The sequence below is a fragment of the Pelodiscus sinensis genome, chromosome 8 (assembly GCF_052426305.1).
Source record: "Pelodiscus sinensis isolate ZL-2025 chromosome 8, ASM5242630v1, whole genome shotgun sequence".
NCBI classification, from domain to species: domain Eukaryota; kingdom Metazoa; phylum Chordata; order Testudines; family Trionychidae; genus Pelodiscus; species Pelodiscus sinensis.
The window spans coordinates 5,653,305-5,675,738 of NC_143059.1; the positions used below are offsets into that span (position 1 = coordinate 5,653,305).

Here is a 22,434-nt window from a genome sequence, read left to right on the forward strand (position 1 = left end):
CCAGCAGAAATGTCCCCCGCTTTGCTACACAGATGTTATGCAGAACGCAGCAGGCAGCTATCACCAGTGGGGAGTTGTCTGGCGGAAGTCCAGGCTGAGGAGTAACGACGCGCCAGCACACCTCCGGTCCAGCCACGGCGAGGGCTGCGCCAGCTGAGAAGGTGGTTGAATTGTTCCGTGGTGCCCTCGGTGTGGTGGGCGTACAGCTTGGGGTGCAATCAGCCGGCGAGGTCCCCTGGGATCACTAGTGGCATTTCAGCATTGCCAGTAGGAATCTGCTGGTTGGGAAACTGCGGCCCTGCCTGCTGCCCACACTGATGGCAGTGAAGCACGTGTTCTCAGGGCCTGGGGCAATCCCCCCTCCCCGCTGGTGCCCCAGGTGCAGGGCTTGCGGCAGCCCCCCCCAATGCAGGCCTTGCACCCCTTCTGGCCCTTCCCCAAGCCCCACCCTTCTATGCTCCCACTCTGCTCCCTTCCCCCAGCAACATGGCCCAGGAGACTACAGGGGCCTGGTGTGGGGTGACAGCGGTGGTCACTCCCCACGCGGGTGACAGGAACTGGAGTGGCTGTGCCAGCCCCACCACACCCCACTTCTCTGCAGCAGCGGGAAGCAAAGAGCCGTGGGGACGGGGCGCTCTGCCTCCTGCTGCTGCAGAGAAGCCAGGACTGCAGGCCAGGAAGGCCGCGTGGCAGGGCAAAGCTGCTCCGACGCCTGCCATCACCCCCCGGAATCTCCTGAGTCCCTCCCGCCCCCTGCAGTCAAGGGTCTGCCAAGCCCACACGGCGCAGAGACAGAAAGGGCAGGAAACCGTGGGCCCTGTTCATTCTTCTGCAAACACTGCGGGATCGTGCACCCGGGTTTGCACTGAGACCGTGCATGACAACAGGGCAGAGCCGCGCAAGCTCCCGGGTTTGCACTGAGACCGTGCATGACAGCAGGGCAGAGCCGCGCAGGATCCCGGGTTTGCACTGAGACCATGCATGACAGCAGGGCAGAGCCACGCAAGCTCCCGGGTTTGCACTGAGACCGTGCATGACAACAGGGCAGAGCCGCGCAAGCTCCCGGGTTTGCACTGAGACCGTGCATGACAACAGGGCAGAGCCGCGCAAGCTCCCGGGTTTGCACTGAGACCGTGCATGACAACAGGGCAGAGCTGCGCAAGCTCCCGGGTTTGCACTGAGACCGTGCATGACAGCAGGGCAGAGCCGCGCAGGATCCCTGCTTCTGTCGGAGATGGAGGGCATGGAGAAATCGAGTTCGTGCAATCTGGACAGTGCAGAAATGATGGGAGACATGCCAGTGTGCCAGGGAGGCAGCGGCCAGCAGACAAGCTGACCCCAATTACTCCTATGCACCTCATTGCAGCCACATCATGCATCACTTTCTCACATACGGAATGGGAAGCAACTGTCTATCAGGGAGTTCTGAGGAAAGGGACCTAGGGGTTGAAGTAGACCGCAAGTTAACCATGAGTCAGCAGAGTGACATGGCTGTAAAACAAGCAAACATCATTGTGGGCTGCGTTAAGGAAGAAACGAGAAGTCATTCTTCCACTCCATTCTGCACTGATTAGGCCTCAGTTGGGGATTCGGGTCCAGTCCTGGGCGCCACATTTCAGGAAAGATGGGGACCAATTGGAGAAGGTCTAGAGAAGAGCAGCAGCAACAACAAAGATCTGGAGAACATGAGCTGTGAGGGAAGGTTGAAAGAACTGGGCTTGTTGAGTTTGGAAAAGAGAAGACTGAGAGGGGACAGGACAGAGATTTTCAAGTACCAAAAAGGGTGTTACAAGGAGGAGGGAGAAAAATGATTCTCTTTGACCTCTGAGGATAGGACAATGGGTGTAAATTGCAGTAAGGGAGGTTTAGGTTGGACATTAGGAAAAACTTCCTACCAGTCAGGGTGGTTAAACACTGGAATAAAATGCCCAGGGGGGTTGTAGAAGCTTCATCACTGGAGATATTTAAGAGTAGGCTAGACAGGTATATGTCAGGGATGATCTAGATGGGGGTTGGTCCTGGCATGAGGGCAGGAGACTGGCCTTGATGACCTCTCGAGGTCCCTTCCAGTTCTAGTGCTCTAGGATTCTATAAATAAGTAAGAGTTGACAGGGTGGGGGTATCTAAAAGGGTGTTACAAGGAGGAGGGAGAAAAATTATTCTCCTTGGCCTCTGAAGACAGGACAAGAAGCAATGGGCTTCAATTGCAGCAAGGTTGGACATTAGGAAAAACTTTGTCAGGGTGGATAAGCACTGGAATAAATTGCCTAGGGAGGTTGTGGAATCTCCATCACTGGAGAGTGTTAAGAACAGGTTGGACAATCACCCGTCAGGGATGCTCTAGATGGTACGTGGTCCTGCCTTGAGGACAGGGGTCGGGACTCGATGACCTCACAAGGTCCCTTCCAGTTCTAAGATTCTAGGTTGCCGTGGCTAAGTACGTAGCGTAGACAAGTTTGCAGTGTAGACACGTCCGAAGGACCAGTGGCCAACGTCTAACCTCCGGGCAGCCAGAGTCTAAGGGCTGGCAGCTGCAGCTTGCTTTTCCCTCCCACGTGGGAGCTGGGTTGGGCTCCTCTGCCGAGGAAGGGAAGCTGGCTGGGAGGAGCCGTCTTGCCCAATGAGGCATGTGCTCAGCCCTTGCCTTCATGCGCTTCTTGGGTGCCGCCGCAGTTCCTGTGAAAGAGAAACAGTTACTGCCATGCAGGGGCACTGGGGTGAGTGGTGGGGAGCAGAGGTCACTGGCCGTGCAGGAGACAGCGGTGGGAAGTTCCCAGCGAGTCACTGTGCCTCGCCATTGTGCAACGGGCACAGGCTTGTGCATGTGGGCAGCAGCAGCTGCTTGTCCCACAAGGTCACTGCGTATAACCTGCAACTCACCCCTTGGCACCTGAGTGCCTCACACAGCCATGAATGTGCCTACCCTGGGAGGGGGGCAGTCGGGGATCTGAGGGGCAAAGTGACTAGCCCAAGGGCACCCAGAGAGTCTGTAGCAGTCTGCACATCCCCGACTGGGACACTGCATGCAGGGCTGTGAGGCACCTTCCTGCTACCTGTCCCTAGCCTGAAAAAACCTCTCCTGGCTTTGCTCGGGGCATCTCCCCACCTCCCCCCCATCTCTGGCAGCACAAGTCCTGCCCCCAGGCCTCAGCAGGCCTCACTCTCAGGGCAGGTGAGCGGCGGGCACAGGCCGATCCTCAGAGCATCCCCGGAGCTCCCAGCACGTGCTCCATTGGATGCTCTCCGGTTCGCTGCTCCCAAAGGAACAAAACACCCTAGTGTGTGAATTTCACTTCCTGCTTCCTGCTTGGCCGAGCCCCCAGCGAGTGGAGAGCGTGGCAGGGAAAACAAGGGCAGGTGAACCATCAAAGGGCAGTGACAGCGACTCAGAGTCTCATGTCACGCTTGTTAGCCAGAGATTAGACTTTATCACCAGGCGTTCTGTGGTGGCTTACACAACTGCGCGCCTTGCCTTTATCCCTGCCCTGTCAGCCCGTCTGGCTGAGAGCCACGGACGCCCCGAGGGGGTTCGTGTGCTCCCCGCTTTCGGTTCCCAACGTTCATCGTCTTACTCCTAAGCAGGGTAACATGGAGGGGGGGCGTGAGTTGGGTTTTCCTCCTCCCCCCCCCCGCCATCGAGTCATTGTGCTCAGCCTCCATGGTGCCCACTGTGAGCCAGACGATACACAGCTGCTGCGCAACCAGGCAGCATGAGAGGGGCACTACCTGCCCACAGCCCATAGATCTCCTTTGGGTGACTTGTCTTCACCCACAGGCCTAGGGAACTGGACCATCAGCTCCTAGTCTAGAGCGCTGGGGTTGGCTCCCTGCTGCACTGGGAGGCCTGGGGCAACTCACCTAACAGCACGGTGCCTCCGTTTCCCTCCGTCCCCATCCCTGTGTGCAGCCTGGCACACTGCCTGGAGTCATGGCAGGTTCTTCAGTCTCAGGGCACAAAACTCAAAATGGTTGCGAGTCCTCAACTTAGATTTTGCCCACCAATGAGCAAGCGTAAATTCCTCGGGGGCTAAGCCAACCTAAGCATGGAGTCACAGGCAGTCCTCTGGTGTTCTCCAGTCCTTTGCGACAGATGGCCCTTTAGACCACGGATCACAACAGAAACCAGGTGACTTGCTGCCCGAAGGACCAGCCACTTACCCCAGGTCCGTTCCACTTTAGATCTCACACCAAAGGTAAGACTTCTAGCCAGTGGTCTAATAAATTACCTAAAGATTTATTATACAAGAAAACAGAATGAGAGTTATTGATAAGGTGAAAGGAGGTAAACGTAGACACTCAGATGAGTTCCAACCATAATTTTCAAAAAAATAATAGACACTTCTCTAGTAAGCAAACTTTATAGGTTTTCTGGGACTAACACAGACTTGGTCATGCCTAGAAAGTTTGCTGCCACCCTTCACCCCCACCCCATTCCAAGTTGTTTGTCAAGAGGTAGACGTTTTCCCACATCCTCTTTCCTGCCCAGAAGCAGCAATTTAAACAAGGCATGAGACAATTGATTTTGTTGACACCTGGCTGAGGCATCAGTTTCTCTTTTATTTCCAAAGAATTGGTTTCTGGCCGCTTCCCAGACTTGGAACATGTTTTAGTAGAGTCAGTAGAATTGATTCCATACAGCAGAATCCTACAACTTTGTGTACAGTCTTGCTACATAATATCTTATCAGGACAATAATGATCAGTAGATTATGAGTTTTTGAATGGTCCTCACAAAGCATACTTTGTACAGTGCTTATCACACTGTTTAATTGGTGTCAATTCTTTTGCTTAAGGAAGCAATTGCATGCTTCCTGTTTATAATAACATAGTTAGTAGGCCAACGTCTGATGCAACTGTACATAGTTCAAACAATTCACCAAAATCAGAGCTAGTTCGTACAAGCTTTTCAGACAAGATCTTTCTTTCCCTGATTAGATCCTTCCTGGCATGCTTTTCTCCAAAAGACTTTGTGTGTCTGGGACTTTTAAAATAAATTGTAATTGCAAGTGCAATAATGTCCCTGAATTTCTTGCTCCCCTCCCCCACACCTTCTGTAATAGATTACTAGACGTATAACAACATAAGACTGGCCACACAGGGTCAGATCAAAGGTCCATCCAGCACAGTTCCTGTCTGACAACTGTAGCCAATACCAGATGCCCCAGAGGGAGGGAACACAACAGGTAAACATCACATGATCCCTCCCCTGTCACCCACTTCCAGAGAAACAGAGGCTAGGGACACCATTCCTACCCATCCTGGCTAACAGCCATTAATAGACCCAACCTCCATGAATTGATCTAGTTTTTTTTTTAACCCTGTTAAACTCCTGGTTTTCACAACATCCTCTGGCAAGGAGTTCCACAGGTTGACTGTGTGCTGAGTGAAGAAAAACTTCCTTTGGTTTGTTTCAAATCTGCTATTAATTTCATTTGGTGAGTCCTGGTTCTTGTGTTCTGGGAGCCACAGCTGGTCTTAGGGGCAGGCTGCGACTGCATTTCAGCTCAACCTCCTGAATCCTCCCCCCAGGTTTCCCTGGTTCCTCCCTGGCCCCCTTTTTATTCCTTGACAAAATATTTGTCTGGTATGTTTTTAAACCATCTGGCTACCCTATGGGGGTAATTGGTTAGGACTGGCCCTGATGGGAGCAAGTAAATAACTTTGCCTTATTTACTTTCTACATACCGGTCATGATTTTACAGATCTCTGTCTTATCTTATTGCCCCTATACAATATTCTTATTGCTTCCGTATCTTATTGCCTCTATATCAATCCATGGTACATCCACATCTTGAATACTGCATACAGATGTGGTTGCCTCGTCGCAAAAAAAAGATGTCTTGGCATTGGAAAACATTTAGAAACGGGCAACAATAATTGCAGGTTTGGAATGGGTGCCTTATGAAGAGAGATTAAAAAACTGGGACTTTTCAGCTTAGAAAAGAGGAAACTAAGGGGGGATATGATAGAGGTCTATAAAATCATGACAGGTATGGTCAAAATGAATAAGGAAATGTTATTTGCTTGCTCTCATAACATAAGAACTAGGAGTCACCAAATGAAATAATAGGTAGCAAGTTTAAAACAAACAAAGGATATTTTTCTTCACGCAGTGCACAGACAACCTGTGGAACTCCTTGCCAAAGGATGTTGTGAAAACTAGGACTTTACCAGAATTCAAAAAAGAACTAGACAAATTCATGGAAGATGGATCCATCAATACTTATTAGCCAGGATGGGTAGGAAGGGTGTCCCTCGCCTCTGTCAGAGACTGGGTGACAAGAGAGGGATCATGTGATAATTCCTTGCTCTGTTCACTCCCTCCAGAAGACAGGACCCTGGGCTACTTGGACCTTTTGTCTAACCCAGTCTGGCCGCTCTTATGTTCTCATGTTTAGGGTAACCATCCATCCCGTTTTTACAGGGACAGTCCTATATTTAAGCCTGTTCCCAGAGTCCCGAATTTTTTTTTTTTTAATGGGCACATTGTTCTATATTTCCCTGCAGTGGGCAGGGAGCCGCTGGTACTCAGAGCTCTAGCCTCTAGAGCCTGTGGGCGCCAGCAGCTCCTCTCCCCCACTGTAAGGCAGGAGCCCTGAACGTTGGTGGTTCCACCCCCGAGCACTGCCCCTCCCCTGCAGGGCTGAAGCCCCAAGCACCTGCAGCCCCGTCTTGGTGCCCCATATTTGGCCTGGGGAAATATGGTCACCCTACTTAAGTTCTTATATCTTATCCGTTTTCTTTCTCTCTCCGCATATTGCAGCCGTTCCAAACTCCTTTCATTGCCTTTCTCTGAACTTTTTCCCATGCTAATAGATCTTTTTTGAGATGAAGCACTCACATCTGCGTGCAGCTTTCCAGAGGTGGGCGTCCCATGGACTTATGCAGAGGCAATAAGATATTCTCTCTCATTCTCTAGCCCTGTTTCATGACTCCTAGGCTACGTCTACTCTGGCATGATTTTCCGGAAATGCTTTTAATGGAAAAGTTTTCCGTTAAAAGCATTTTTGGAAAAGCACATCTAGATTGGCAGGACGCTTTTCCGGAAAAGCACTTTTTCCGGAAAAGCGTCCGTGGCCAATCTAGACGCACTTTTCCGCAAAAAAGCCCCGATTGCCATTTTCGCAATCAGGGCTTTTTTGCGGAAAACTCTACTGTGCTGTCTACACTGGCCCTTTTCCGGAACAGTTTTCCAGAAAAAGACTTGTGCCCGAATGGGAGCAGCATAGTTTTTCTGGAAAAGCACTGATGATTTTACATTAGATCGTCAGTGCTTTTCTGGAAATTTAAGCGGCCAGTGTAGACAGCTGGCAAGTTTTTCCGGAAAAGCGGCTGATTTTCCCGGAATAACGTGCCAGTATAGACACAGCCCTAAAGTTCTGCTTGGTTTCTTGACTGCCGCTGCACCCCGAGGGTGTGTTTTCAGAGAACTCTCGACAAGGACCCCAAGAGCTTTCTCTTGAGTGGTATCAGCTAATTTAGTCATTATCATTGTACACGTATAACTAGGATGATGTTTTCCAATAGGCATTACAGCCTCTTCCCGACTTACGAACCGGTTATGGACCAAGCAATTGGTCGTAAATTGGTTTGTTCGCAAGTCGGAGCCCATAGAGTTACATGCGACCGTGCTGTTTGTACGCACGGATCGGGTGCGTAACTCGGGGTCTGCCATTTACGACAGCTTTGGTCATAACTGCGAATGGTCGTGCTCGCAACTCGGGGACCGGCTGTACTTTGCATTTATCCACATTAAAATTAATCTGTCACTTGGTTGCCCAGTCACCTAGTTTTGTGAGCTCCGTTTGAAGCTCTTCGCCATCTGCTTTGGACTTCACCATCTTGAGCTTGGTCCGTAACCATAACTTGGTCCATAGTCTCATCTGCAAAATTTGTCACCTCGCTGTTTACCCCTTTCTCCAGATCATTTATGAATATGCTGAGTAGGACTGGTCCTAGTACAGGCAGCTGTGGGACACCACTAGCTACCTCTTTTATTCCCACCCTTTGTTTCCTGTCTTTTGCCTAGTTATCAATCCATGAGAGAACCTTCCCTCTTAACTCATGGTGGCTTACTTTGCTAAGAGCTTTTGGTGAGAGACCTTGTCAAAGGCTTTCTGGAAATCTTAAATGCGACATTTCCATTGGTTCCCCCTTGTCCACATGCTTGTTGACCCCCTCAAAGAACTCTAGGGCTGTGTCTAGACTGGACAGTTTTTCTGGAAAATCAGCCGCTTTTCCAGAAAAACTTGCCAGCTGTCTACACTGGCCGCTTGAATTTCCGCAAAAGCTATAAGAAATCAGTGCTTCTTGTGGAAATACTATTCTGCTCTCATTCAGGCAAAAGTCCCTTTTGCGCAAAGGGCCAGTGTAGACAGCTCAGATTTGTTTTCCGCAAAAAAGCCCCGATCGTGAAAATGGTGATCGGGGCTTTTTTACGGAAAAGCGCGTCTAGATTGGCACGGACGCTTTTCCACAAAAAGTGCTTTTGCGGAAAAGTGTCCTTGCCAATCAAGACGCTCTGTTCCGAAAATGCTTTTAACGGAAAACTTTTCCGTTAAAAGCGTTTCCAGAAAATCATGCCAGTCTAGACGCAGCCTAGTAGATTAGCGAGGCATTATTTCCCTTTACAGAAGCCATGTTGACTTTTCCCCAACAAATTATGTTCATTTCTCTGTCTGACAATTCTGTTCTTTAGTTTCAGCCAATTTGCCCGGTACTGACATTAGATTGCCAGGATCTAGAGCCAATTTTAAAAATTGGCATCACATTAGCTATCTTCCACTTATTTGATACAAAAGCTGATTTAAAGGATAGGTTACAAAGCACAGCCGGTAGTTCTTCAATCACACACGCGTTCTTTCAGAACTCTTGGGTGAATGCCAGCTGGTCCCAGTGACTTGTTAGTGTTTAGCTTATCAATTTGTTCCAAAACCTCCTCTAATGATCCCTCAACCTGGGGCAGTTCCTCAGATCTGTCATCTAAAAAGAATGGCGTAGGTTTGGGAACCTCCCTCCCGTCCCCCACCGCAAAGAGCAATGCAAAGAATTATTTTAGTTTCTCTGCAATGACCTTGTCATTCTTGAATGCTCTCTTAGTATCTCGATCATGCAGGGACCCCAATAGCTGGTTAGTAGTTTTCTTGCTTCTGATGCACTTAAGAAATGTTTCGCTGTTACTTTTTGAGGTTTTGGCTAGCTGCTCTTCAAATTCCTCTTTAGCCTTCCTAATAATATGTTTATACTTGATTTAACAGAATGTATGTTCCTTTCTATTTTCCTCACAAACTTCCACTTTGCAAACGATGCCTTTTTTTCTCTTTTTCACGGTGGCAGTTTTTTGGTTCTCTTACCGTGTTTTTTAATTTGGGGGCATACGTTTAAATTGAGCCTCTCTTGTGGTGTCTTTGAAAAGTGTCCAGGCAGCTTCCAGGGATTTTACTTTTGGTTCTGGGCCTTTTACTTTCTGTTTAACTAACCACCTCATTTTTGTGTAGTTCTCTTTTCTCAAATTAAATATCACAGTGATGAGCTGCTGGGGTATTTTTCTCACCACAAGTATGCTATGGTCACGATTTCTAAGTGGTCCTTCCTCCTTCTTGTAACACCTTTTTGGATACTTGAAAGCTGCTATCATGTTGCTTAGATATTCACACGCTAGGAGATTCTTGTTCTCTCAAAGGCCGTGTCCAGACTCAGGGGTTTTTTCGGGAAAAGTAGCCTTTTCCCGAAAAAACTTCCCCTGCGTCCAGACTCAAGCCGCGTTCTTTCGAAATTATTTCGAAAGAACGCGGCTTTTCTTTCGATGGCGGTAAACCTCGTTTCACGAGGAAGAACGCCTTCCTTCGAAAGTTCCTCTTTCGAAGGAAGGCGTTCTTCAATGTAAAGAGGCCGTCTTCGAAAGAGAGCATCCAGACTCGCTGGGTGCTCTCTTTCGAAAAAGCGGATTTCTCTTTCGAAAGATCCGCCTGCAGTCTAGACGCGATCTTTCGAAAGAGGCTCTTTCGAAAGATGCTTTCGAAAGAGCCTCTTTCGAAAGAAGCCTGCAGTCTAGACATAGCCAAAGAAGAGAGCACTCTTGACTCATGTCATGGCTAATTTGGGGTGGGTACATGTGCACCAGTACAGGAAGCTATGGTTGTGGGGTTGATTTGGTACTGCCCATAACGAACCCCTTGGTACTGATCTATTATATAGATGAGAAAGTTTGTGTGTCTACGAGCCTGTTTGTTCAAGAACTCCTCCGACACGATAAGAGCCAAGACCACCAAATTCAGTAGGCAGCTTCCTTGTATAACTTAAAGCAAAATCAGGATTTGGTTGTGCCAGCACAATGGGACGTGTCTGGAATGGAATTGTGTCTCATGAAATGGCAAGGGAGTGATACTGTGGAATGGCCACAGGAGGCAGCAAAGGACCAGAGATGGGGAGCAGGACACCAATAACCCCATTGGGCCAGAGAAAGGAACAGCTATCTATTGTATATTTGTGTGTCTGTCTGTCTGTCCCTACACCGCTCCCCTGACCATGACTGCTGAGCCTTCTCATTTGGCCCCGCGCTGCTGCAGTGAGAGACGGCTGGAGTTGTCCTTTCTCCCCAGGGCGGCCTGCCTCCTGAACCCCTCCTCCCCACTCCCAGCTCAGAGCTCTGATTTAAATGAAGCAAAACAAAACGTATTTGAGTTAAGGACCCTGAGCAATGCCGGGTAAATCCTCTAGTAAGCTGAGAAGTGGGTGTGGGTATTGTGTGTCCAGCCGGGTGAGCGGTATTCTGCAGGGATAGACACATCCCAGTGGAGACGCTCCTAGAGTTCTGCATCACTTCCCGTCGGTTTCTAGATGAGATTTTCACACATCTTTAGTTTGTTGCAGACGTTGTGCAGGGGCTGCTGGGCTGGGAGGCTTCCACTGCGCAGTGGGGCAGACAGTCCGTGTGCCGCTGGGCCAGAGTGCGCTCTAGGTCTAGCAGCCTGGGCTCCATGGGCTAGTGTGTGATTGCATAGCATGCCTGTCGGACTTCTGGTGCTCCTGACAGATGGGCCAAGGACACAGCTGGCCCCTCCCTGCTGCCAGCACGGCAGCCATGGAGGGAAACAAAGCCATGTAGCGTGCCAGGCACTTGGCAAGCCAATTGCTCGCGCTGCCCCGCCCCACGTGGCTGAATCTGCCCCCAGGGCCTTGCCTGACCCACGGGCGTGGGATAAAGGAGTGCGAGCTTAGCCGGTGCCTGTCTCGGAGTGCCAGCTGGCTGGCACATGCCCTGTGGATGTAAGTCCCCAGCCAGGAGCTCACAGAGTGCTGAGCCAGCTGCTGTGTACTTCCTGCCCAGCTGCATCCTTGTTGACACGGCCCGGCCTGCTCAGCCTAAAATAGCCTGTGCAACATGCAGAGGAAACTGACCAGCTGCAGGACCGGCCTCTGTTGATAACTGCAGCTCAGTGCCCTTGAGGCAGGTGGCCAAACAAGCAAATGGAGGGTAGCGGCCCACAACCCTCTGAGAGCTTTAGAACGGCCAATGGCCTTCCCCGAGCACCCCTGCCCAGATCCAGCGGGCCCTCCCAAATGGAGCCTGCTCCAGATTTGACAACGCCCAGTTGATTTCCCCAACCCCAAGGGGGCGTATCAGAGAGATATCAGCTGCTCTAACTTGGGTGCAAACTGAAGTGTTAACCCTCTTCCAGGCACCATGGGAGCAGGAATGGGGGTCAAGTCGGGTGTCCCAGCTAGGAATGGTGGGTGTTGTTTGGGACACCCGCAGGGAAAACACATGCTGGCAGACAGGCGGTTCGAATGTTCACAAAGCATCGACTGTCTCCCCAACTCCAGCAGTGATAATACCACGCAGGTATTGCACTCGTCCAGCATGCCCCAGCGTGGCAGGAAATTGTGTGGGGTTTTTTGGGGGGCGGGTGTTCTGAGATTGTCGCCTCCTCTTGTTGGGACATTGTCCCTTCTCAAAAAGACGTTCCAATGCAGGCCTGGCTCTTTATTACTGATCCAGTGCAGGGCCCTGCAGCTCTGTCACCACATCGAACAGGTGAAAAAAGCCAAGGTCGAAAGGAAACACTTCGACCCACCCAAAGCAGAAAAGTTTCAGGGGGGGAGAAATTGTCTTTGGCGCGGAACGTTGACATGTTCCGTTCCGCTCTAACTCGGCACAAACCCAGCTGCTAGAAACTCAACCCCTCCTCTCAAAGGACTTTCTGCCCCCCGGGTGGCTCACACAGCCCTGGGTAGGGTTACTACTTGGCTGCTATTTGACTGGTCTGGCTGGTTTGTGGATGGGTTTGCCAGATGCCAGGAAAATCGCTGAATCCACCCGGGTGGGTCTAAGATCACAGCACGCGGCGGTGTCGAGGGTTCAACGTTTCTGTCGCCGGCTGCGGCGTAGGTGGTAACGGATGGAAACCATTGAACACGCAAGTGCCCCACGCGTGTGTGTGACGGTGTCATGTTAGCGGCTGTATCTGTGGGGCCTCCCTCCAGACGCTACCAGTGCTGTCGGGGGCTGGGGAGTCTCCTCATGGTGGGGGGTTGTGCCGGCTCTTTGGCACTCCAGCACAGGGACACTCGCCCACTGTCACCCGCTCGGCTGCTAGGCCAGCTCCGGGGCAGGGGAGAGGGGGACGGGGAATGGTGACGCCCTCTAGTGGCCAGGGCTATAGCACAGAGAGGTCTGGGTTTAAAGCCTAGTTCTGGAGGCAGCAGGGGGCTTCTCCAGGGACTGTGTCCACTGTCTGCAGGCCTCTCTCCTGCAGGCCGTTCCTCCCCCCCCAGTGCAAACTCTAGAGTCCCGCCGAGCCCCCACCCTCCCGCCTGCGGGGCCAAGGGAGGAGAGGCCAGGCTGCAGTGCAGCATCAGGGTGGGGGAGGGGATGAGGGGCCGGGGGCAGTGCCGCGTCGGGGCGGGGGAGGGGATGAGGGGCCGGGAGCAGTGCAGTGCAGTGTCAGGGCCGGGGGCAGTGCCGCGTCGGGGTGGGGGAGGGGATGAGGGGCCGGGAGCAGTGCAGTGCAGTGTCAGGGCCGGGGGCAGTGCCGCGTCGGGGTGGGGGAGGGGATGAGGGGCCGGGAGCAGTGCAGTGCAGTGTCAGGGCCGGGGGCAGTGCCGCGTCGGGGCGGGGGAGGGGATGAGGGGCTGGGAGCAGTGCAGTGCAGTGTCAGGGCCGGGGGCAGTGCCGCGTCGGGGCGGGGGAGGGGATGAGGGGCCGGGAGCAGTGCAGTGCAGTGTCAGGGCCGGGGACAGTGCCGCGTCGGGGCGGGGGAGGGGATGAGGGGCTGGGAGCAGTGCAGTGCAGTGTCGGGGCCGGGGACAGTGCCGCGTCGGAGCGGGGGAGGGGATGAGGGGCCGGGAGCAGTGCAGTGCAGTGTCAGGGCCGGGGGCAGTGCCACGTCCGGGCGGGGGAGGGGATGAGGGGCCGGGATGTAGCCAGACAGACCAACCCCCCATATCATCCATCTTATTTGCCTCTCTGAAGCATACAGGGCAGAGAAGGAGCAGTAAAATCAGCATAGTCTATGCTGGCTCATCTGATCCTGAGAAGCTGAAAAAACAGATATGTGGAGAGAGAGCGATTAAGTCAATAAGCTGGCCTCGAGCCTGCGAGAACTGCCCCGGCTGGCACCCATGTTGATTCGAACACACACACAGTCCCTGGGAGAGGAATTTCCCACTGAGAAAAGAATCCCCAGTAATTCCAATTTAGTTATCGCTCTTACAAGTGTAAATTAAGTTCACAACTCCCTTGTAAGAACTGGTCTCACAAAAGACAGACCAGCCTCATTTGGCATGACAGATAAGAAAGAGAAATACGAGACCCCATGAGTATAAAGGTGGTAGAGCAGCACACTCTCTTTTGAGTGTCATTCTACCCTTTACCTGCTGGTCGGGTTAGGTGTTTGACCTCCCGAGGTGCTATGGGGACGCCCACCTCGTATTTTCGTCTTTCCTAGGAATTGAGGGACCGGTCCTGGCCTGACATGCTGGAGTCGAGAGGCACAGAAGGGGGTAAAAATTGTACCTGGATGTGATCCTCTGTCTTAAGTGTACACATAGAAAGAGTAAGCTGTTACTTGGTACCATTATTTCTATTTTTCTATCTTTATCTTCTTTGTAACCATTTTTAAGATCTATAGTTTGCTAGTAGTTAAGAAATAGAGCAATAGCCATTGCAACCATATGATTTATAAGCTTCTTTAATAAACCTGTAACTGTTTAAGCTTTAACCTGACTCCTTCAGTTGCTGTAACAGAACCAAGCACAATTTAAAAGAACTTCGGCCGGTCTTAGGGACAGATATAGGGAGAGCTTGGGCGTTTGGATTTGTGTCACACCCAGGTGGCAGAATCCACTGGGGCACCTTTCAGTCTTTCCCCAAGGCTGCCCGCTGCGAAGGAATTACGAATTCTAGCAGCTGAAATCTAAGGTGTAATAAGCTCTTCCTATAAACTCGGGGCGTCTGAGAGCCTGTTGGCTGCCTTCTGCGACGGGACCCCGGTCCTAGCAGTAAAGTCACAGACGTTAAACTATTTTTCGGGGCGCCCTCCAGCCTCCTAGGCTGCCCACTGCAACGAGACTTTGTGTCTCAGCAGTTGAAGACGTGGGTGTAACACACACGCACACACTGCCCTGACCGTCGGCTGACACGGGAGCAGTGCAGTGCAGTGTCGGGGCCGGGGGCAGTGCCGCGTCGAGGCGGGGGAGGGGATGAGGGGCCGGGAGCAGTTCAGTGCAGTGTTGGGGCCGGGGGCAGTGCCGCGTCCGGGCACGGTGCGGAGAGGAGAGACTGGGCACAGGGCAATGAGCCCACAGAACAGCCGCACGGTGCCCCCTTTTCAACGCGCTTTATTAGAGTCCCTCACAGTTCATAGATGACGGGCAGGCGGGCGCTCTGGGCTCGGCCGGGCCTGCCCCTCGCGGCGCAGCCGGGGAGAGCCGGCCGCCTGCGGGATCGCTGCCAGCGGCATCTCCGCTCCAGAGGTGGGGCCGGGCCGCTCGGCTTGTGGGCTGCGCCGCTGTGGCCGGCGGTGGCACCGGGGTTCCCCGGGGCGCTCTGCGGGGCGACCTCTGATCCGCCTGCGTCGGTGGCCGTCGGGGAGCAGCGGGGCACAGGGCACACCCGTCTCCGCAGGCCCGGGCTCGGCTCCTTGACTGCTGAGAGTCCGAAGAGCCAGGCTAGCGGGTCGGCGCCGGCGGTGAGCTCCGGGGGGCTGTGCTGCCCGTTGAACTGGGCCGTGATGTCCTGCAGGGACGGAGCGTTACCCTGCTCCTTCTCGGGGCCGAGAGGGGCGACCCCGCTCCGGGGAGCTTTCCCCCGGGCCCGCTGGAACCTGTATGGCTTGGCCTGGCTGCCCTGGCACGGACAAGGCAGGGCGCCGGACAGCGAGCAAGGCTGGGCCAGCTGGCTAATGGACCGGACATACTCCTCCAGCCCTGCCAGGGGTTCTTCGGCCCGCGCGGGGCTGCTCCCCACACACAACATCTCCCCCGTCGCGCCGATCTAGGCCCGCGAGTCCCGGCGATCAGCTGCCTGGCGCTTGTACTGCAAAGACAGGGAGAGAGAACGAGGCGCTTGGCCGGTCATTGTCCGAGCATCGGTTGCATCGGTTCAGCTTGTCTCCGTTCCCACCCCTCCGTGTAAATGCAGACTCATTCCGCTTCCTCCGGGTTACCGCCCGGAGAGCAGGCTTTGGCCTGCATGCCCTGATCTGGAGCGAGTCTGACACCGGGGAGAGCCGTAAACCCCACGCCAGAAGGGAGCATCGTGGATCGACTCCGACCCGCCGCGGAGCACGCGCTGGAGAACTGCTCCGCAATCGTTCCTCGAGCCAGCAAAACGCCCAGGCCTGAGTCCCCCAGCCTCCTGGTCAATCATGCCCAGGCCTGATGTGGCTAGGTTGGCTTACCCCGCCACGCCAGTGCACAGACGGCTGGCCTTGTGTGGGACTGCCCCCGCACACGCCAGCTGCCGGGTTGGCGTGCATCATCATGGCCGGGGCTGAAATGCTCCGGTAGTCCCAGACCCAAGCAGCACTCTGGGACACAGAGCCAATGCATAAGAAATCGGGGAATTTCAGCTCCTCCTTTCAGTCTCAAGCGGCCCCTTGACTGTACGCGCCCGGGAGGCCGGAGGAAGAAGGGCGCGTTCCCAGGCTGCAGAAGGGCCCTGTAGAGTGACAGCTGGGCCCAGATAGCTGGGGGATCTGTTTTCTTTTGGACCCCTGCTCCAAAATGCCTTCGTTTCTGATCCACGCTGGATCAAGCCAGCTTCCCCGGCTGAGCTGTGTGGATACAAAGCACTGACCGCACAGCCCGGATTTTCCGGAGATAGCGCCTTAGCCTCTTACCTTGTGTGTGGGAAGTGGCTGTCTTCCTAGGGATTGAGATCCTACCAGCGACTCTGCTTGCTGGGACAGAGAGCTTTCTTTCGAACCCCGTCGGCTCACGGCCCCGTAGATTGCCTACTGGATCCTGTATTGAATCCGGGCTAGGATGTTACTGAACAGCCTTGCTCCCTGCGCCTGAATTTATCCTTTCCTGCCTGCGGCTATAACTCACTGCCAGCAGCTTCCTAAAATAGAAGCGGCAGTGAACAAGGCAAACTCAGGAAGGCAGAGGGCACGGTGTACTCAGAGGAAAAACACAGGCGAGCAGAGGGAGGGGCTGGGGTGATTTCAGTGACCTTTCAGCAACTGTTTATCTTTCAGATTAATATCCCAGCGGATTCTCTTATTGTGGATTTTATAAGGAGTCTTCACTCCATGCAAATCCGGGAGGGGGGTTTGCTGCTTTTGGGCACAGCCGGTCCTGAGGCCCTGGCGTTTTTGGAGTGCGCTATGGAAAAACCCCACTGGAAATCTATTTTTGCAGAGTGGCAAGAGACGACCGAAATAATCACAGCAGCACTGAAAAGGCTGCACCCCAGAGCACGTTAGTGGCTGGAAATCTGCTCAGATGTTGCAAAGCGCCTAGCCTGGAACGGCCCGTTTTGAGCAAAGCTGGGTTTGCAGTGGCTAACGCGCCAAGTTTCCCTTGTCACAAATACTGGAGAAATCGCCCAGTGTTTGGAGGGATGAAATACCAAGAGCTAGGAGCGCCCATGTACGGCGCTGGCCCCAGGATCTTGGCTCGGGCTTCGGAGCCCAGTCGGTTCTGGGACCAGGGGGTGAAAAGAAGAGGAACGGGACCACGTTTCCGAACTGCTCTGCAATGTCAGAGCTAAAAACGCCAATGGGAGAGTCGCCCTTTTAATGTGCAGGTGGAATAAAACCCCAGGCGATGCCAATCTGGGGTGGAGCCCGGGGACTCAAACGGACCCGATCCTGTCTGGTGCCAATGGGCAGCGCTGCTTTGAAGTCAATGGGCTGGATTTCCACTGCGTCAATGGGCATCCCTCCATTAGCATCAATGGCGCTTTGAGCATTATACCAGCTGGCAGTAGTGGAGGACAAGGGGCTGGTACTATTTGGGGACCCTCTCTCCAGGGCCCGATCCCCTCCTGTGGGGATGTTATAGGGCTACCTAGCCAGCCCGGTGCTCACAGCTCCCCTGTCTACTAAGAGGAGGGAAGGGCACAGCAGCTGGACTTCCCCGGCCACGCCCTCCCCGGGGGCAGCTCCTACTGAAGTGGCCGCAGAGGGCAGGGCTGAAGGTCTGGGTGCAGGGAGCCGCAGGTCGTAGTGGGGCTGGGGGCTGCCGGCTTTCGGCAGGGCCCTCTCCATTCGGGCAGCCAGGGAGCCGAGGGGGAGGGTGCCGGAAGCGCCCTGGGCTGGTGCCCAGCAGGGGCTGGTTCCCAGCTCAGGCACCTATCCCCAGAACAGGGCCCCGGGAGCCAAGAGCGTGCCAGCGGGAAGGAGTTCCCAGAGCCGCAGCTGCCGAAATGCAGCACAAAATCCCTGCCCTAGGAGTGAGCGAGAGCCGCCTGCCCTGGGGCTCCTCATGGGCCCGGCCTGGCCCAGGCATGGGGCAGCGCAGCAGCACAAAGGGCTGACCCCCAGCGGCCGGGGGCTAGATGCGTGTCCCCTTGGCGTGTCCCGTTGGTGTGGCAGAGACGGGCGCTTGCCAGCTGCTCCCAGCTCAGTGCGGGGCTGGCTCAGAGGCTGGAGGCCGCAGGGCCCCAGGGCCTGGCCGCTTTGGGGTGCAGGTGCTTCTCCCTGTGGCTCACTCCCTACGCTGCCGGCTCTACGTGACTTGGGCCGCGTGCAGCTGCTCTCCGGGCGGGCCGTGACCCCGCTGATGCGGCTCCGGCCCAGCCAAGAGCATGTGGAGCTGCAGGTGGAGCGGGCCGGGGGGCGCCCTTCCTCTGCGGAGCCGCGGTCCTGCTGATGAGCACGTAGCGGCTGGCCGGCCGGCCCTCCAGCTTCCCCTCCGCTCAGGCTATTCCTGTCTGCGCTGGCCAGGCCCGCAGGAGAAGGAAAGAATCCACCTCCGCTGCCCTGAGCCGGAGATGTGGAGACTCCCCGCGGGGCCAGGGGCCAGCATGCAGCTCCTGGGCTCTGTGCTGAGGGAGGGGCTGCCCTTGAGCCGGTGAGGAGCCCTTATGGCCAGTGAAGCTCCCCTGGCATTCGGCAGGGGCGTTACCCCCACGCCCCCCAGCCCCGTTGCAACAGAGCCCCGCCCAAAATGCCCACTGCAGTTTCAACCGGCTACGTTATTCTTCACCGCCTGCCCTAGCTGCGTTCCACCCCAGAGGTGGCTGCCTCCCACTCCCTGCATCTGCATAAGGGCTGCCTGGGCCACACAGGGCCTTGGGAATAGCTCTGTGTCAGGGCAGGCCCTTGGGCCCTGTGGGGGCAGGTAGCGCGGCCGAGGGTCCCCGCTGTAAAGCAGAGGCCCGTGGCACAGACAGGCCCCTGCAGGCCCGGAGCCCTGCCTCCCCCAGCTGCTAACCTGCCCCCTCCCTCCCTCATGCTGCTGCCTGTTCCAGGACCCACGGCGTGGGGAGCCGGGGAGGGATGGGACCGTGAGGCCATGGACTGAGCCTGACAGCAATAAGCAGAGCTGGGGCAGGGCCGGGGGGAGCAGACCGGCAGCTTGGGACAGCGCCCAGGCCCTGCCGGACACGTGGGGCGAGGTGGCCCTGACCCCAGAGGGGCCGGCTCCTTGTGCCCCAGGAGGCAGGACTGGCCGCTGCCCGAGGGGCTGAGGGAGGACGGGCTCCACCACGTCTGCTCTCCTGGAGCGCAGGATGGGCGCAGCCGCCCCGGGCCCGTTATCACCGCCAGGCGCGTGCCCAGGAGCAGCCAGGGCTGGCATGGGGGGGGGGTGCACTGCTCGGCTCCGCGGCCTGGCTGCCATGGTAACAGCCAACGGGGGGCAGCCGGAAATCTCAGGCCCCAGTGGAACAGGATCGTGCCCCCTCTCTTCGGGGCGCAGCACCGTGGCACCCGGTGGAGCAGTCGCCGGGTGAAGCCCCTCAGCCGGAGACACGCGCTGGGCCGGGGGCCGGCTGGGGCTGCCCAGGGGAGCAAGGGCCAGGCTGAGGAGATGCTCCGTGTGCGGGGAGGCTCTGTGGCCCCCCCTACAGCGCGGAGTCTCTGACACACAGCCCGGCCTGGCTAGCCCTGCCTCGCGCCCATGCTGGCGGGATGTGCGGGCTCAAGGGAAGCTGCGTGGCTGGCTGCCAGGACAGCCGTTTGGCCAGCCATGGCCCAGGTGCAGGGGGTGGTGGAGTCTCGCTCGGCTCCCAGAGAGGCCTTAGCTGGTTCTGGAACTGACGGGTCAAACTGACAGACATGTGTGTGTGTGTGTGTGTGCACACCTGTGCGGTCCCCGTGTGTGCGGATGTGGGTGTATTCCTGTCTGTGTGCGTGCACGTGCACTCAAATGGGTGTGAATTATGCCTCAGTGTGTGTGTGCGTTGTGTGTGTACACACATGCATGTGTATTCCTTCTGTGTGCACAAACACACGTGGACTCCCCGTGTCTGTATACACATGTATATGTACTCCCTTTGCGTGCATGTTGTACTCTGTGCGTATGCATGCATTCCGTGTGTGTGTGTGTGTGTGTGTGTGTGTGTGTGTGTGTGTACATGCTCCCTTGGTAGGCGGGTGTGCACTCATCCCATGTGTATGTGTATGTGTGTATATGCTCCCTCCATGTCCCTATCAGCGTGCACGTGTGTCTATCTGGATCAGATGGGTCGTGTGTGACAGAGCAGGCACTCGTGTCGCTGCACAAGCCCAGACAGACACCGCGAGGCGTTAAAACAGAGCCGAACGTTTCTCTGTAACTAAAGGGCAAGGCAGCGGCTTCTGGTCCCGGGACCTGCCCTCCCTTGGCAGTGGGATCCCGCAATAGAAAGTCGGTGGCTTCTGCTTTTCTTTCCCTCCTGAGCAAAGCTCTCTTCCGGGAAGGCACCGGAACCCACCCAAGACTTGACGTCACACGCCATCTGCCTAGCTCAGCGGTGTGGGAGCCCCAGCAGCGACACAGTCCCGGCCTGGCCCTCCACGGGTTCATTGGAGCAGGTTCATTCAACCCAGCCCAGTGCGAATAGGCCGGGGGAGCACTGCAAGCTGCAGCACAGGGGTCGTTACAGCATCCCCCCCCCGGCATGACACTAGCCCCTCTCAGAACCAGGGGACACTCCACAGCCCCGCCCCCCACTGCTCCCCGATCTGGGCCTGCTGCAGGGGGAAACCCAGCCAGCAAGACTTAGAGCAGCCTCCCCAGTTACCCTGTCTGCAGGCAGAGGATCCAGCAGACTCTGTGGCCTCCTCCTGCCCCACCACCCGCCGTCTCACCCCTCACAGGCCCCGTGGCTGAGCTTTGCACCCCTGGGTGCCCCGCGCCAGGGCCGCCCCGCAGTACAAAGCAGAAGGGCCCAGCACGGAGCTGCTCTCCCAAGAAGGGCCCATGCGTTGAGGGAGTTTGCACGTGCCTGTTCTTCCAAAGAGCCCTGGCATGACAAGGGTGACTTCCCCGGCTCCCCGCCTGGAAGCATGCAGCCCCTCCCCGGCCCCAGGAACCAGCCTGACCCAGCGGCACCTGGAGCACAGCTCCTCAGCCCAATGCCCTGCCAGCCACATGTCACCGGAGCAGCTGGTGTGTCCTGGCGCTGTGCAAACAGGAGCAGAAACGTGCCTCTGCCAGCAAACGGGGTCTCCCCAGGGAAGCGTCTGACGCCAGCATTGGCTGGTTGGTGGACTCCTCTTTTGGCAAGGAAAGTAAAATCCCTGAACCCGGCTCCCTGCAGCTGTCGGGGGACCCCTTCTCCACAAACGCAGCCAGCCACAGCAGCACGTGCACCCAGGCCCACGTGCACACACTCCCATCGGCGCACACACGCCTGCCGGCACGCACTCCCGCACCTGTACGCAGTAACTTCACAAATGCACGCCGCCTGCCTGCCCCATAAGCTGTGTGCACACAGTCACACTTGGCGCACACCCGCGTGAACCCCCCAGCAAATTCCCAGCGCACACCCGCTCCCGCCAGCATGCACACACGCGTGCATGCCCTCTCGCCCACGGCTAGCGGTCACATGCTCCTTCTTGCTGACCCCGCCTACGGGAGAGTACAGGATGCGTTCTGGGACGGGCAGGTCTGGGTTTCGTTCTGAGCTGGGAAATCCCGATTCCCGGCAGCGAGTGGCTCTGTGCGGCGCTAGGTCACTCGGGCATTTCTCAGAAGCGGCTCCCTAGCAGCGCGGGGTTAGTTCCAATTCTCGGGCCGGCCAGCAGGAAGTGCGGGGGTTTGCCGTGTCGGACCCAGATCCAGCAGAAAGGGAAGGAATCACCTTGGGGGGGGGGGGGGCTCCCTCACTGGGTTTCTGAAGCCCTTGCGCTGGGTTTAGTCCAAGGGGGCAAGTACAGATTGTGTCAGGGCTTCCTGTCTGGGCCTGACCCCTCCTTCAGGCTGGTGGGGGGGTGTTCTGCATTCAGGGGCCCAAGATGCCATCCAGGCATCTTGGCCATTGCTCCCTCAGGGCCCCCTGCCAGGAGGGTCCGGGAGGCCAGGAAGAGCCGTGGGGTGTGGTGACTTTTCCCTCCCAAAGGAGTTTTCAGTGAAACAAAGATGTGCAGGGCGGGGGTGGTTTTCTGTTCTCCAGCTGATCGCAAGGAGCATTGCAGACTCAAACGGAAAATGCGCCTTTGGGTTTTCTGTCTTAGCACTGTTCATACTGGTGCCACCCACCAATCCCTGGCCTCTCGGGTCCCAGTTTGTGGCATCCCCTGGTGGCGCATGGTGGCGCAGCTGCCCCGGATCCCAACGCCTCCACCAAAGGTTAAAACTTGCTGATTGGGAGCTGAGATGCTTCCCCCCACACAGCATCACCTGTGCAAAACCCACAGTGGCCTGAGCCCTTTGCCAAGCCTAGTCTGACAAGGCCCAGCCCTACCACGCTGGCTGTCAGCAGGGGGGTCGGTCTGGCAGTGCATACACTGCTGCTCAGCAGGACGGGGTAGGACCTCTGCTCCCAGCCAAGCCGTTG

The 22,434-nt window shown here is 55.8% G+C and overlaps 2 protein-coding genes across 2 annotated transcripts in view; one reads left to right on the forward strand and one right to left on the reverse strand.

Moving 5' to 3' along the window:
* Positions 1 to 22,434, forward strand: part of PAOX (polyamine oxidase) — a 40,430-nt gene that overhangs the window by 9,509 nt on the left and 8,487 nt on the right. The window lies entirely within an intron of this gene.
* Positions 14,816 to 15,985, reverse strand: DEPP1 (DEPP autophagy regulator 1). The gene is made up of 2 exons (XM_089780332.1): positions 15,902 to 15,985; positions 14,816 to 15,495 (listed from the first exon to the last, which is right to left on the reverse strand). The coding sequence occupies exons 1-2, from the start codon at positions 15,983 to 15,985 to the stop codon at positions 14,854 to 14,856; spliced, it is 726 nt and encodes a 241-aa protein (XP_089636458.1). The 3' UTR covers positions 14,816 to 14,853.

What these genes read in the sequence shown, in the direction of transcription:
- DEPP1 (XM_089780332.1), bottom strand. Translation starts at nt 15,985, where the DNA reads ATGATGATGCACGCCAACCCGGCAGCTGGCGTGTGCGGGGGCAGTCCC. An exon ending in CTGTGCACTGGCGTGGCGGG is followed by an intron (nt 15,496 to 15,901) that starts GTAAGCCAACCT and finishes TCGCGGGCCTAG; the next exon opens with ATCGGCGCGACGGGGGAGAT.